The following is a 14,697-nucleotide window of genomic DNA, read 5'->3' as shown; positions in this document are numbered from 1 at the left end:
CTTCGCCTGCAGGTCCTCACATTTGGTACGAGCACACTGCGACTGCAAGTGTTCAAGATGTAAAAATGAAGATGATTGCATGTTCTCATTACAAACCCCTGCCAAGGTCACCAGAGCCCTACCGTCCAAAAGCAAGTATCCAGAATATTCCTGGCGATTCACGCTTCGTAGGAATAGTCAGTACATTGCAGTTATTAGAGAGAGCAGACAGAACGCGCGCCAAGTAATCCCAGAAAATGTGGTGTTAAATAGAGGGTTCAAACCACAAAGCAGTTGATGGGGAATGTTAAAAATGTCAGCGTGGCTGAAAGACACTCACCAGTGGTGAATGTCAAATAGCGAGCTACTGTTCAGCAGTTCCAACAAGAAAGTAAGGATACGCGGGGAAAGGGACCCACGGTACAGTTGCTGGTACAAATTACATCCAGAAAGCAAAGAAATAAATAGATTTTAAAAAATAATGCAAAAATGGAACAAGTTCAAACTTCTTTTATAGTAATAGTCTCCAGTTGAGCATAATCACCAAAGCTATAGTGATAAGATTGCCAAAACTAGACAAACATCTGTGAGATGAATTCATCTCAGAGGGGAAGCCAACAGCTTGTTATCATTAAAGAGGCAATGCTCTCCCTGCGTTTGAACTGCAGGCCGCCTTGTTACTGCGTTTGCTGAGGCAATTGCACCAGATGTTGGCAGCTATCTTCAGATGGATGACAAGCACCTGCTGTTGGGGAAATTAAATGCTCGTCGGCCTCCTATCCTTCAGGGGAGGGTGGGCCGGGAGGGGAAGAGGGGGAGTGGTGACGGCTGACCCTCTGAAATAAACCTATTTATGCAAAGTGACAGTAAGTGCTGGTTTGCCAAGCAGGGAAACAGAGTGGAAATTCATTGGATCTCTTCCATTGCCCCTGGTGAAATCTGCTCCCATCCTCCCCATCCTGACAATTAACAGGAACCCATCCGGACCCGCTGAACCACTCCTCACAGTGCTGGAGCAGCACAGGAATCTCCTGCAATGAGTCCCACCGGCACCACGAGCACACGCTGTGGGTCAGCGCTGCAGGCACAACAACCCACCAGAGGGCACAGGTGTAAATGCCAGTGTTAAAACAAACAGTGCTGGTAGTGGGATCCTGCACGTGCTCAGACCTCTGCGATTTCACTGCCAGGGCCACCTGGTGCCATGGGGACGTGTCAATGCCTCTCTTCAGATCCCTTCTGCAGGGTCAGGAATGCCAGCAAAGGTCAGGATGGGCACTAAGATCCACTTTAAACGCTAAATGCACGGCCGCTTCTTTTCCAACAAACTTGCTAATTTCCAAACTTCTGTGAAAGAAAAACTGCAAAATGTGGTCTTGTTTCACATAAGCTATCATTTCATTCCCTCACCTCCAACCTGTGCAATGAGGACACTGCAGCACAGCCCACACCTCACACTGCCAGCAGGGCCCAGATCCCTGCTTCAAAAACATTCTACCCAGGGCAGTAAGCAGACACTACCATTGTTACTGCTACGCACCAAAAACCTCTTGTGAACGCCCCTGTCAGAGACAAATGTTTGCTTGATCTAAACTGGCCAAATGCATTTAGGTATTCTTCAGATTAAGAGGCAGCTAATCCTCATTCTGCTTAGATTATCTTAATTGGCTCTTCATTTGAGCTACTTTGCCCTTGTCCCCATTTCCGAAGATGTATTTATAAATACATACACTGCACCACACAGTATAAATACGCAGTCTCTCTGGACCAGCACAGAGCCCCAAACCATAGGGTTACCAATGGAACTCACACTAACCAGCCTGCTGCCCCTGGCTTCTACTCCACTGCCACTCAAATACGCCCAGGCACGTTTTTTTCTCTGCAAAAACAAATACTACATTCCCTTAACAGAGGTGGACACATGGATGTCAAATGAATTTAATCTCCTACCTCTATAAAATTAGCATAAGTTTAATTAAATCAGTCAGAGCTCAGTATTGTGTGTGTGAACAAAGCTCTGTTACTTCACCTCTAGGATGGACCAAAAAATCATCCTGTTGGTTCTTACTGCCCTGACAGAATAGCACAGAAATACATATGAAGAACAAGAACACAAACAAGAACTAGAAGGCTCACCACACTTAAACACCAACAAACTATTTTTCCATTAGAAAAACGTCAGTTTCTTAAAATCAGTACAGAGCTCAAATCTGGCATCTCCTCGATGTTCCGCACAGGGCCGCGGCGCTGGGGGCAGAGGGCTGCTGTGCCCCAAGCCCTGCAGCCAGCTGCTGAACGAGCCGTGCCGTCCACGTCCCGCTGCAAAAGGCGCTCGTACAGCAACATGGGCTCCTTCCACACTTGGAACAATTCATATGAAGCTCCTCACAGATACTTTTAAAAGCATCCAGACTCAAAGCTGCTATCAGAGTGCAACACTAACATTTCCATCCCAGCGGACCTGAATCTTCAAGCCCACCCACCCACATTGGGATGAATCCAAGGGCACTGCAGGGATAACCTGAAGATGTTAGCAAACACGATTAGCTGAAGTTGTTAGGTACATTACATCATGTTTTTATAGAACAGAGACAGAACGAAAAATCAGATTTCATGGGGTCTCAGAAAAGATACAGGTAATTTTAATGGTTTTGGCCCTGTTGCAAAGTTGCTACATGCTGCAAGCAAGCATTCATGTGCATGCTGGAAAAGTTAACATGAATGTTTTCTTCTAACTTCTTTCATCCAAATGCAGCCCCCGGCCAATTGCTGATTCAGTCTCAGGTGCCTCAGGTCAGCAGCTGTGTGCCATGCCCTGCGAGCTCAGGATCAGAACTGCTCCCAGGACGAACACAGAACACCAGCCGTGACTTCACAAAAAGGAAAAGAAAGAAAAAGACGATAAAGTTTTCTTTAAAAGCCACATTTGAACCAAGGACGCAGGCGCTGCCCAGCAGCTCCCAGCCGGGCGTTGGAGCCGCGCTCTGGCAGAGCTGCAGCACTCAGCCCAGCACAGAGGTGCTGCACGGAGCTCAGCCCAGCCGTCCAATCGCTGCTGGCACCGTGTGCTCAGCCGGCACCGAGGCCACACGGCTGAAGGCTGCGAATGACAGGACTGTTGGCATATTTACATTTCCCATGCCCTACAGAGCTCACTACGAAAGAAAGGCAAGGAAATGTAAGGCAAGATAAAACAGCTTGCCCAAAGTCAGACAGCAAGTGGGTGGCACAGTGGGAAACAGAAGACAGATGTTCGGGGCCCCGGCTCCCCACCACAATTACCTCATCTCACACGGGTTACAGCACAAAGGCTGCCGTGCCGTTTCATTTAGGCAGAGCAAGAAAGGAAATAAAATCACGCTTTAAACTTCTGCTGTGCTCTGATACAGCCGCCTTGCCCGCAAATCCTGCCTTAACATTTCCTCTTTTCATAAAATCCAGGTAGAAACCAACCGCTAATTTATAACAAAACCACTTCCACAAAGCGTGTGTCTTGTTACAGACCTCCTAAAAACTGACTTCCTGTGTACAAGCTCTCATTCAGAGAATGAAAACACTTTTTTTTTTAAAGCAACAATCGAGTTCCTTGGTTTGTTAAAAAAAAGAAAAAAGAAAAAAGAGCGAGCATGCGTGGGAGTGAGCAGAAATAATAAAAGCGCTCCAGGCCACGAGGGACCACTGCATCCCAGATCTCTTTGTCACATGCCAAAGCAAAAATTTAAAGGAATATTCATTATCCTGTAGAGTAACACAGACACAGCATCCAAACCAGGAACTCCGGAAATATCAGGACTTAATGCCTGAGGGCAGGGCAGGCAGCACAGCGCCCAGCAGCACCGCTCATCACAGGCTGCAAACAACCTGCTCATCTGGGGCTCAACCTAAGGAGCTGCAATGAAGCAAATTAAGCAGCTCCTCCCAAAGCGCTCCCAGGTAACTTAGGAAGAAGAATGTAAGGGCCTAAACGCTATTTAACAACAGGCCAAGAGCTCAGGACCTCTCTGAAGGGAATGGTGACATAAGCAGCAGCCTCAGCAAAGGGAAAAAAAAAAAAAAGAGCCAACATCCTCTGTTTTGTATTTATAAAATGTTTCAGAAACTTGGGCTATTACAGACAAGAACATAAACGAGCCCAAATCTGTCCCTCAATTTCATAAAATGTCACCACTTCCCAAATACTGAATCTGGAAATACAGTACTGAAACGTGTGGCAAGCTAACAGCTTGTCATATCAAAAAATGATTTTTCTGCAAAGCAAATATTTTGAGAATGACCATCCACGTATCCCATTAACCATTAACTCTACATATCAACACCCAAGAGATGTAACAACGCAATTCAGACTGTGTGCCAAGCCAAAATTAACTCTGCTTTCACTTTCATGCCAGCAGAACTCCCTGTACCTCCTGGCTCTGGCCTCAGCCCCAGCTCCAGCAGACTCCCAATCCCCAGGACACAAAACCAGGAGCAAAGCACCTTTTCTCATGCTAATAACTCCATTGCAATAACATCTTCAGAGGCCACACTCAAGGTCTGAGGGAAAAGTAAACCAGTGAAGTGCTTAATACTCCAATGGCACATTAACTCATTCACACCCAGACAGCCCTGCCAAGCCAGGAGGAGTTTTCTTTCATGCTTTCCTGATTTATATTTTCACAGCTGTCAGAGAGAAAAGCATGTAGGAAGCACATTACGTAAACCACCCGATTAGGCTAAAATCCTGCATGTGGATCACACCTCCTTCCCTCTCCTCTTCCACTGCCATTTCATGCAGAAAGTAGAGGGACTTTTTGTCTGTTACTGAAAGCAGATTACTTTTTTTAAAGGTTAAACTAGTCATTATTTGCACTGCTGTCCCTGTTACAACACATGACGGCATAAAAGGAAAGGGGCAAATTCTCATCCTGACGCTTTGCTCCTTGAAGCACCGCAGCTCTGCCCGCCTCGCACCCCAGCCCTGGTGGCAGCAGGGAGGGTTTAGGAGCAGCCTCCTTGTATTTGTTAACTGTAACGAGACAGGAAGCCATGGCTACAGAAGGGAGAGATCAGAAGAACGTAATCTTTCAAAAACACAACAGTTTTGCGGGAGAAAAAAACCCAAACCAACATCAGAAACCAGAAATTATTATTCCACTGGCCTGTTCTGTGCCTCACAGGAAATAACAAGCAACTGTACGAAACCCTTCACAACCAGAGAGGTAATTCAGAAATCCTCTCTTCTTCCAAATTTTCCAAATCTTAAAAGCCATTCTTGACGAAACAACACATTCTGGGCAAAGCTGAAGCATGCCTGCAATTTGTCTGAGGGACCTGGTGGCAAGCCCCAACAGAAAGCAAAACTAATGCATGCATCTTTGTTCTGATTTTATGTGGAACTTTAAAATATAAACCAAATGCTACAGCGCCCATTCCCAAAAGTCATTTCAGGATTGCTGTGAAAGACAAAACAGAGCAAACGCTCCTGCTTTGAGATGGTGAAAGCAAGCACAACAGCTGGAGCCACCAGCACCAGCACTGCTCTGCCAGCAGTTTAAAATAACTGTATGCAAAGCAGTCCACAAAAATATTTCAGACTTCACCTTAAGAAAAACCACTTTTTTTTGAAGTATAAACTTAGTGTTTTCTCTACCTCACAAGAAAATACATCTTTGCTTCCAGAACAGTCATATCTGCACTGATCTAAATAGCTGAGGACAGCCAAACGCACCTGTAACAAAACCGTTCCCAGCAAGCTGGAAACATGGGCTGGAAATACCCGGTTTCATTCAAAAGACGGCACCCCCAGGACTGGCTGTAGCCCTGCACGAAGAACACCACTGAACAGAACTGATCCAACAGCTGGGTCCAGAACTGCCCGGTGCCATCAGGGCCCCCCTGGCACCGCATTGCACTCCCAGCCCAGGGGGCCCAGCCCGTGCTGCAGGCCCGGCTCAGCCCGGGCAGCGATGGGGTTAAGGCAGTGCCAGACCGCAGGCGCTGGCGGCCGACCAGGAGGGACATGGGAACCAGGGCAGCCAGCTATAAAGGCCTTATTGTAGCAGCCCACTGGATTGGAAATGACTTGTAGGCCTAATGAAACAAAACTTTGGCAGTAAAACAGAATGAAAGGAATGAGACAATAAAAGACAGGAACAAAGGGAGCAGAGTTGTTTCAGCTTAGGAAAATAAGCTCACTTTGTTGTTGGGAAAAGCCAAAGCCGATTAGGATAAACCAATGACTAGGCATAAGTCTTCCAAACTAATTACACAGTTCGCCATGTGAAGTGTAATTGCAAGTCACAAAATAAGGACGACATTACTTTCACAGGAGCGCAACGAAGCTACCCAGTACTGCAGACCCGCAGGGGTCCCTCACCACCCTCGCCTGCAGCTGGAGGCGCGTGGGATGCGCTCGCCCTGACAGAAGTGCAGACAGACGAAGGCCCCTCTGCCACCACAGCCCAGGGTGAGGTGCAGCGAAGCTGAGCTCTGCTCCCAAACTGCTTCTGGAAGCACTGAGCACCGCAAGAGGCGCTGAGCCCGGGGAGCAGCTTGGGCATGCAGAGGGAGCCGGGCCCCTCCTGCAGCCGGCCACCAGGCCTTAATTACACTGCTCTGCGCTCTGCTAAGGTTTTTGATTTTATGCAGGTCATTTTTCCCTGTCTTCCTCTGAATGATGGCTGGGATTCCCACAGATCTTCAGCTTTACTGAAAGAAATAACTATCATATCAGAAGCTTCACAATAAAAGTCTCAAGAGTTATCATTACTACATTTGTTGGCGTGCTAGCTGGCAGGCATTTCCACTGGTGAAGTCAGGAAAGAAGGTTTATTAAAGGCAGTTTTCTTTCTACTGGAGAGAAAGGTTCTGACATTTACTTTTCAGAAAGAAACTATTTCGAATTCAACACTTCAGGGCCCTTCGTGCCAACTCCCGTTAAATTAGCGCGTCAGCTTGGCCCAAAGTTGCATGGCTGTAACCACGGGCTGCACTGAGAGCAACCTCCAGTTACCAGAACAACCGCCCCTGGTTGCAAAGCTCTTCTCTGCAGCAAGTACAGACTGGATTCTGAGAAGCACAGCAGCCATTAAGCAATTTTATTCACACCAATAAGAAAGCTCAGCATTTCAAAGAGGAAGTCACCTGAGATGTTCTTATCAAGCACGGGCGGCTCTGCTGTTCTCTTATTACATAACGCAACTGCCTTTTATTTTAAGAAAGCGCTAACCAAATGCAATCCTTGCCATCAGTCCTAATGCACTGTTCCTACTGCAATGACTTGACAGGAGAGGGGTGTGCTGAGCAGGACACAGACATCACCAGTCTCTGCCACCACGAGCCTGCAACCAAAAGCAGCAAGTGAAGGTAAGGCCTGGGAAGGAGATGGGCATGGAAGAGAAGGAAGCAGCTCCTACAGGTCCCACAGGGACAGCCCTCCCTGTGCCTAAACAACCCACCCACTGCAGTGCACTGAGCCACCTGAACCAGCTGGACCACAAGTCCACGATTCCGAGGGTCACTAATCACCTCTGCTCCTTCTCACAACTGGAGCCTGGCAGGCATCACCTCAGACACCCCCAAACCAAACTGCCAGCTGACAAACAACACAGTGCAGTCAAGAGCACTTGAGTGCCTCCAAAATGCCACTGCCTTCAAACTCTCCTCCTGATCACAATGTAGCACCGAGATGCACAAGACAGGGATGCACCTGGAAAATGCTACTGGGCAGCACCCTGCTGGCCCTGAGTCCCACAGCAGCCCAGCCCCAAGGACTGCCAGCCTCAGCGGGATGAACCCCGGCTCCACTGCCAAAGGGAAGGGTTTCAGCCCTGCTCACAACTTACACAATTATTTCCAGCTCCTTCATTTTTAAGCCTTCAACTGATAACACCTGAAGAGTATCTGATTCTTCAGAAGTATTGCTTTCTGAAAACCCTTCTTTAAAGTCAAGAAAGGCAGAGCACAAAAGCAGGAACTGAAGCATCCCGAACCACAAGTCGCTACTGAAAAACTGCAGTCCGATTGTCTGCGTTATCAAGGACTGTAAAACTGCAAACATGAAACTACCAGATGGTGAAATTAAAAAGACTAGATTAAGAGAGCATCCAGCCAATATGCAAAGCACTTTTATTGAAACTATTATTAACTTCAAAAATACAGGTTAGAGGAGTTCCGCAATTAGAAGTAACTACAGAAGAAACATCCAAAAGCTCGTGTAATCCTTTAATAAAAGGCTCAGCAGGCTGTAAACATCCTGCCGGAATCGAAGATTATTATTGAAAATAAAGTGAACGGCTTGAAAAACAACTACCAATCCAGCACAGGAACAGTTTATAAACTCCCCTCCTCAGCTCTCAACAAAATACTGCCTGGCCAAGGCATTTCAGAGCCAGATAAAAGAAACATAAACTGACTACAAGGAATGGGAGCTGCTTTGCTTTGGGAAATCCCGCTGCGCGCTCAGGCAATCAAGCATCTAAATCATCAGTCGATGCAATGCAAAAGGCAGAAACCGAGCTGCAGAGCGCCGAAGGTCCAGCGCCCATCGGGAGCACCGCGCTCAGGGCCTGCCCACCCCGCCTGCCGTCAGCTCAGCACAGCCAGCGCCGCACCGGGGGCCCCACGCCGCACTGGCGCCCACCGCAGGGTGCGAGCTGCTGTGCTGCACAAGAGAGCACTGGGGCAAGGCCCAGGCTTCCCTCGGACAGCACCGACTCCACGCCTAACTCTGCTTTTAACGACTTCAGGACTCCACGTGTGCTTCACAAGGATCTTGCTAAAGATTTTTCAGTAAGAAACAGAAGGATAACCTGGTGACTTCCATTCCCCTCTTGCTGTTCACCTGGTTCCTAAAGGCATTTCACAACTTTGCAAGCTCTCTCACACACCTCTGTGCCTCCTTCAGCTGCTGGAATCAGGGCTCACAGGAGGCTTACGTTATGGAGCAGACAACTGTGTAATCGTTCAGGTAAGGGTACGTTCCTCCTGAACAAACACAAATTCAACTCCCAGTGATTTTTGTTGCTGTTGTTTTGATATGTTTTTTTTTTAACCCTGAGCAGTGTTGACAATGCTGGATGATGCTGTACACATTCAGATGCAGCAAACAATAGGAACCACAAAACAAACTTAAATAGGCTTCAAAAAAAATTATACTGCAAAGCAGAAAATGTGGCTCTCCTTTGAGCACAGGCCTCACTGCACTTCTGTTTTTTCAAAACACTTTAAAAAGAAAGGGAAAAAAAGGAAGAATTCAAAGAATGCAGCGCTCACTCAGGCAGGAACTTACCTTGCCAAACTGTTCAAAGTATTGCTTTACATCTTCCACTACTGTATTAGCCGATAATCCACCTACAAATATTTTCTTTGTTCTTGTGACCATCTGCAAGAAATTACAAGACAAGCATATGGTTTAACCAGATTATTTCAAACAATATGTGGAAAAAAAATATATTCTTCAGATGCCATCCCTAGCCCAGTTAATGAGAATATTTCTCTACAAAAGCAATTCAGATTCTATTTGATTAGATACTTTTTTTCTTTGTCTTGTTTTGTTTTTGCTTGAGAAATGGATGAGTAAAGGCACTCAATAACAACTCTAGCCCCCGGATATTTTTTTTTAATAAATGATTTTTATTGTGCTTCTCAATGCAAATATAAGGGAAAAAGGATTCCTCATAGCTACCATCTCAGAAAGGCACGGCATTTTTCCCCCTTCTTTCCTAAAGACAAAGCACACTCTTTAGCAGACATAAGGCAATTCCATCCAACTCAACTGCCCTGATATTAAGTTTCCACGGGTGGCTTTAAAAGGAACTTGCACAACTACTTCGACATTCTTCAGGAGGCGAGACCCCACAGCCCAGGCTGGTCCACACAAAGCAAAGGAATGATGCTGGACTCCCTGTGGAGCACTTCCAGGTGACCCATCACCCACAGCCCTTTGAGATGGACAGGACTCAGCCCAAGGACCCGAGCCCTTAGGAGCAGCACCAGTAGGGCAGTGGGTGTCACTGCAGGGCCAGTCCACCACCAATGGGCGCCTCGCAGCAGCGCAGACCCATCACTCCCATCTCTGCTGCCATTCAAATCAAACATTTCCCTCCATCACTCCCCACTCATGCTTTACAGAGCTGCACTTTTTTTTTTTGTAAGTTAAGAAGGAAAAAAAATAGTGTAAAAATTCAATTATTTTTTCCTGAATGCAATCTAGGACTCTGAAATTGAAGCCCAAGCATACATTTTTCTGTATAAAATTGTCATTTACAAATAAAGAATTGGCTAAAGCCAACTTGTAACTAAAGGATTTCGCAGGGCTGCCAGGAGCCCTCTGCCTGCTGGCATCTGATGAAGATCAGGCCAAGCTCCTGTTGTCATACAAAAGAGGGAGGAAAGCAATTATTCTAAAGCAATATTTGAAATTATCTTCATTTTTATATTTGACCAAGAAAGAAAAAGAGAAATACTTCTTTTAGAAAGAAGATTGAAGGTTAAAAAAAAAAAAAAAAAAGACTATTTTGTTTCTATAGCTTCAGTCAAAGAAAATACAGGTAATGACAAGCAAATTCACAACATTTTAATACTGACTGTGTGCTGTGAGATGGGAAATGGTTTTAGAAATCACTTCTAGGTACAGAAGCGAAGGCCAAAATGAAGCCTGCCCTCACAATCCCTGCTCTCAGACGGCTCCAGTACTCAGCACTCACTGCCTGGGCAAAGAATGCAGCCCTGGGGAAGGCCAGGTCAGGCTGAGGGGCACCAGCATGTAGAGCTGAGCCAGGCACGGAGTTTCTGTTCAAAACCAAAGGCTTTTTAAAATCAGAACGTCTCGTTTGGCTGTGAAAACGCACCTGCATATCTTTAACCAAAATATCCTACAATTCTACAGAAACACACGTATAGGTGAGTGCAGGAGTTGGGCTCGCTGACCCTTATTGGCCCCTTTTCACTTGGGATGTTCTGTGATACACCTAAGAACAACCCGCTGTGCCATCCGCCTGCACTCACTGACAGCGACAGGAAGCCATGGGAGCCGATCCATCACAACCCCTCGGAGCAGCACTGAGCGCCGGGTCGGCAGCAGGCACCACTGCCAGCTCCACACCTCAGCAACGTGCAGCAAAGCAGAGCTGTCGATGGCCATCGAAAGGTCTGCACAGAACGCAGACTTCACGTGTTTCTGGAGTCTCTGCACGCTGATGGCGTCTGTCTGTGCTGTAGCAGGAATCAACAGGGGAGAGGGAGACCTAACGGTGGTTATGAAGCCCGCTAATGGCGAGTATCTGCAGAACCGCTTTGTTGTGCACGGTGTTGGTGCTGCAGTTAATCAAAACTCAACATGTGACTGAACTGCGAAGAGTCACTCAAGGTTACAATCTCTCTCTTGGCTTGGCTCTTCAGAAATACATCTGCCTTTGTGTTTGGCAAACACTTCAGCTGGGGCAGAAGCAGGAAAAACCACCGTGCTTCAGCACGACAGCTCTTCTGGTTTGATGGCATTTTGTGCTCGGCTAAGGTCGTAATGAGATCGGTTTGTGGCACATCAAGCCAGTCTTCCCAGAAGAAGAGGCTGAAGACTGCCTCTGGAAACAGATCCGTCCCACAGGAGCGGAACCCAGCCCAGGCGACACGAAGGAACGTGCGGCTCTGCAGAGCTTGTGCCTCCAGCTCTGCGCCCATCCGTGCCCGCACACATCAATTTTGTTCTTAGGCTTCTTTGTTCGTTTCCTCCCCATTCTCTCTTGCTATCGTGACTATGAAAATGGGCAAAAGGGATTTATGAAAGAATTTTTGGAATTTAAAGAACTTCAGAATCTCAGGCACCAAACCCCCAGCACCTGCAGAGCACCAAGGCCCAGCTCACACAGCGCAGGAATTCTGCGTTTGACTTCAGGACAACGGCTGTAAGAATCATTTCCTTCCCCTTCTCAACGTCTCAGAATGGTGGAAATGGACTGGAGTACTAATAATGAATCTGCATCACAAATTGCTGAAATTAGCATTAATTTCAGATTAAACTAATTATGCATATATAACAGTTTTCCAGAGCACTTTCCTCTTGTGCTTCTGAGTGTGTGTGTGTGGGTGCATGTGTATTCCAGCTTGCTCACCTCATCTGCAGTTTGACATTTCATCATTTCTAATGCATCCGCCTTCTAAATAGGTTTGTAATTGGAAAAATCATCTCTAGTATATATGCTGAACTGCATTTTATACCCCATTGTGTTGTACATCCAAACTACAGCATTACCTCTAATTAAAAACAACAATAACTCATGTAATAGGGGAAGTGATCTTGTTAACTAAATTGCCAGGCTTCTTTAGCAGAACAAAAACCATAAGCAAGAATTCTCCAGGTTTTTTGTGGTGGTTTTTTTTTTTTTTTTTTTTTTTTTTGCCTCCAGGATCCTCACAGCAACTTCCAAAAAGCCATTAAGAAACAAACCGGAACACAGTGCAAAGCCCACGACGAAAGAAAGAACATTTACTGAAAGCTGCCAACTTTTCTCCATTCACAAAGTGAGCAAACACCCCACTAGCCATCCTCTCAGCCAGAACCACTGTATGGTTGAGAAATGACGGACGTATTTCCTGCACAGTACTACATACCTTCAGCTAGCAAACATCAGGCACTCAAAGCTCCCCAAGAGCAAGAAAAACTCAATCCTGTGTAAAGGCAGCACAGCTTTACGTGCCACGTACAACACGCTTAAGTATTCAAAATAGGATTTCAGCAAGACTTAGCCAGTGCAAATACCTTGTGCCTGACCCCTGCGTAAGCTAATGTCATCCTGTGAGAACCAACGCCAGCTACAGAAGGGACGCAGCAATGAAAGGGCTCTTTAATTCCACCCAGCAGCACAGATTCCTGGTGGGGTCACTCAGTTCCCTTGATTTCTGTGGAAAATACAGACGGACTGTATTCTCCCAAGCCGTTCATCAACAAAACCAATTTAGTCCCAGCTGTCTTCCTAGTTTTCAGCGGTCTTTGGTTTTGATGTTAAGCTTGAGAGAGCTGGTTTTTGGCTGGTTGTTTGCTGGTTTTGCCCCCTGCCAGATGCCCGTGGTATCGGCAGGAGGCAGAACAAGCAACGTGGCTTTTATGCAGCAGAGCAGCACCAGCCAGAACCAACTGCAGGGCTGCAGCCCTGGCAGGGCCCTCCCCAGCGCAGCCGCCACAGAGCTCCTGGGAGCAGCAGCACAGCCAGGGCAGCGCAGCCCCCACACACACAGCCACGACCAGCTGCCCACGCTCCTGAAAATGAGCCCCAGCTGGGAGAGCTCAGCATTTCTTTGAGCAAAACGTGGCTTCAAGTTTCAAATCAAAAGATACAGCGAAATTCACCAGAGCCGGACTTCACACCCTCCAGAGAACAGGAATAGATCACAGCCCCTCAGCCCTGATTCAACTACTTGCTCTGAATCCCGCAGGGCTGTTCCCTCCTCCTCCACTCCAGGTTACTCTTTTTATGCGTAGGGGAAGCAAGGTCTGGAGGCAGGAAGAGGAGAACAGAGCAAATCTATTTAAATCCCCCAGTCGTGTTAGCTTCTCACACACGGTTATGGGAAGAAAGGTAACTAAATATTCACTGACTGCAGACGACTCATCCACCATACCAGCTTGATTATTGCTCAGCAGTGCTTCAAAACTGCGCTGATACATTAAATGAACACAATTATTGCTAAAGGAAGACATCTCAGGACCACAAAAGGAGACCACTGTTCAATATGAAGATGTACCAAGGGCAGGATTTTTGCAATACCCACGTAATGTAGGGACAAAAGTCCCAGAGAGAAGCAATTTAGCCTACAGATTTTGCAGCAGAGTCCTCTTGCAGAACTTCACCTTGCACTGCAGGACAGGGGGGACGGCGTTCTGCCCAGGGCCCTCCATACAAAGGCACGGCAGCAGCGCTCAGTGGGAACACAGCAGAGCTGACCATTACAAGGTTCATCAATTCCACTACTCATGTTTTATCGTTTTCTGGAAGGAAACGGTGCCATATCCAAAAAACAACCAGAAAGCTTTGTCCTCCACCAGGACACCCAGCAGTAAGAGAACACCTTTCCAAGGGCACGTTCAGCTCTCAGCGAAGCAGCCTCTTCGCCAGGCTGCATCAAAGTAGGTCAGAGTGGGAAGCCCAGCTCCCATCGACACAAAACGCCCAGCTAAGAATCTTCCCAATATTTCTGTGATTTGAGTCACAACGACCCCATTAAAACCCATACATGAGTTAGAGCAGCCAAAGCTGAGTGCCTTTGATTTGCTGTCATGCTTGCCTACGGCCGCAGCTTTCATGGGCTGCCGGGCATTGCAGGCACCAGGAGACGTTGCCAGGTTGCCCCACAGCCCCTGCCCAGGCAAAAGCCCACAGAGTCACGGGGCCACCCTCAAACACACATCCTGCACAGGTCTCCTCAGCCATCACTGCTGGACAAACTGATGCAGGGCAGAGCCATTGGCAAAAAACTGTCCCATGGGCAAAATCTATCACCTTCCCCTCCCTCACTGCTCCACACTTACCTCTGAAGTTAAGAAAGCTCGCACAGGCAGCTACACCTTCAGCCAGCCGTACCTTTTGGTGTGCCAAGCAGCCAGCTCCGTCAATACACCCATAAGCACGCAGTGCTGTGGCTAACAGAGCCCTTACAGAGCCGCGTGCGCTTGCCAAAAGGAGAAAGAAGAAATGCATTTGGAGGCCCAACGCAGCACTTCACAAAAGCCAACAGCACAGCCCA

General features: G+C 47.2%; 1 protein-coding gene across 19 annotated transcripts in view; it reads right to left on the bottom strand.

Annotated features, from left to right (window-relative positions):
* Nucleotides 1-14,697, bottom strand: part of MSI2 (musashi RNA binding protein 2) — a 184,636-nt gene that overhangs the window by 109,888 nt on the left and 60,051 nt on the right. For 18 of the 19 annotated variants that reach the window (XM_052689153.1, XM_052689146.1, XM_052689150.1 and 15 more), the window contains one exon: nucleotides 9,248-9,340. The exons of the other annotated variant lie outside the window; for it this stretch is intronic. In XM_052689153.1, coding sequence (XP_052545113.1) covers nucleotides 9,248-9,340 — 93 coding nt within the window. The remainder of the gene's footprint in view (nucleotides 1-9,247; nucleotides 9,341-14,697) is intronic. 19 annotated transcript variants of the gene reach the window in all.

This window comes from Tympanuchus pallidicinctus, unplaced genomic scaffold, assembly GCF_026119805.1.
Source record: "Tympanuchus pallidicinctus isolate F22 unplaced genomic scaffold, pur_lepc_1.0 scaffold24, whole genome shotgun sequence".
Lineage (NCBI taxonomy): Eukaryota > Metazoa > Chordata > Aves > Galliformes > Phasianidae > Tympanuchus > Tympanuchus pallidicinctus.
Note: the sequence above shows the minus strand (reverse complement) of the source record. Positions and strands in the feature narration are given on the sequence as shown.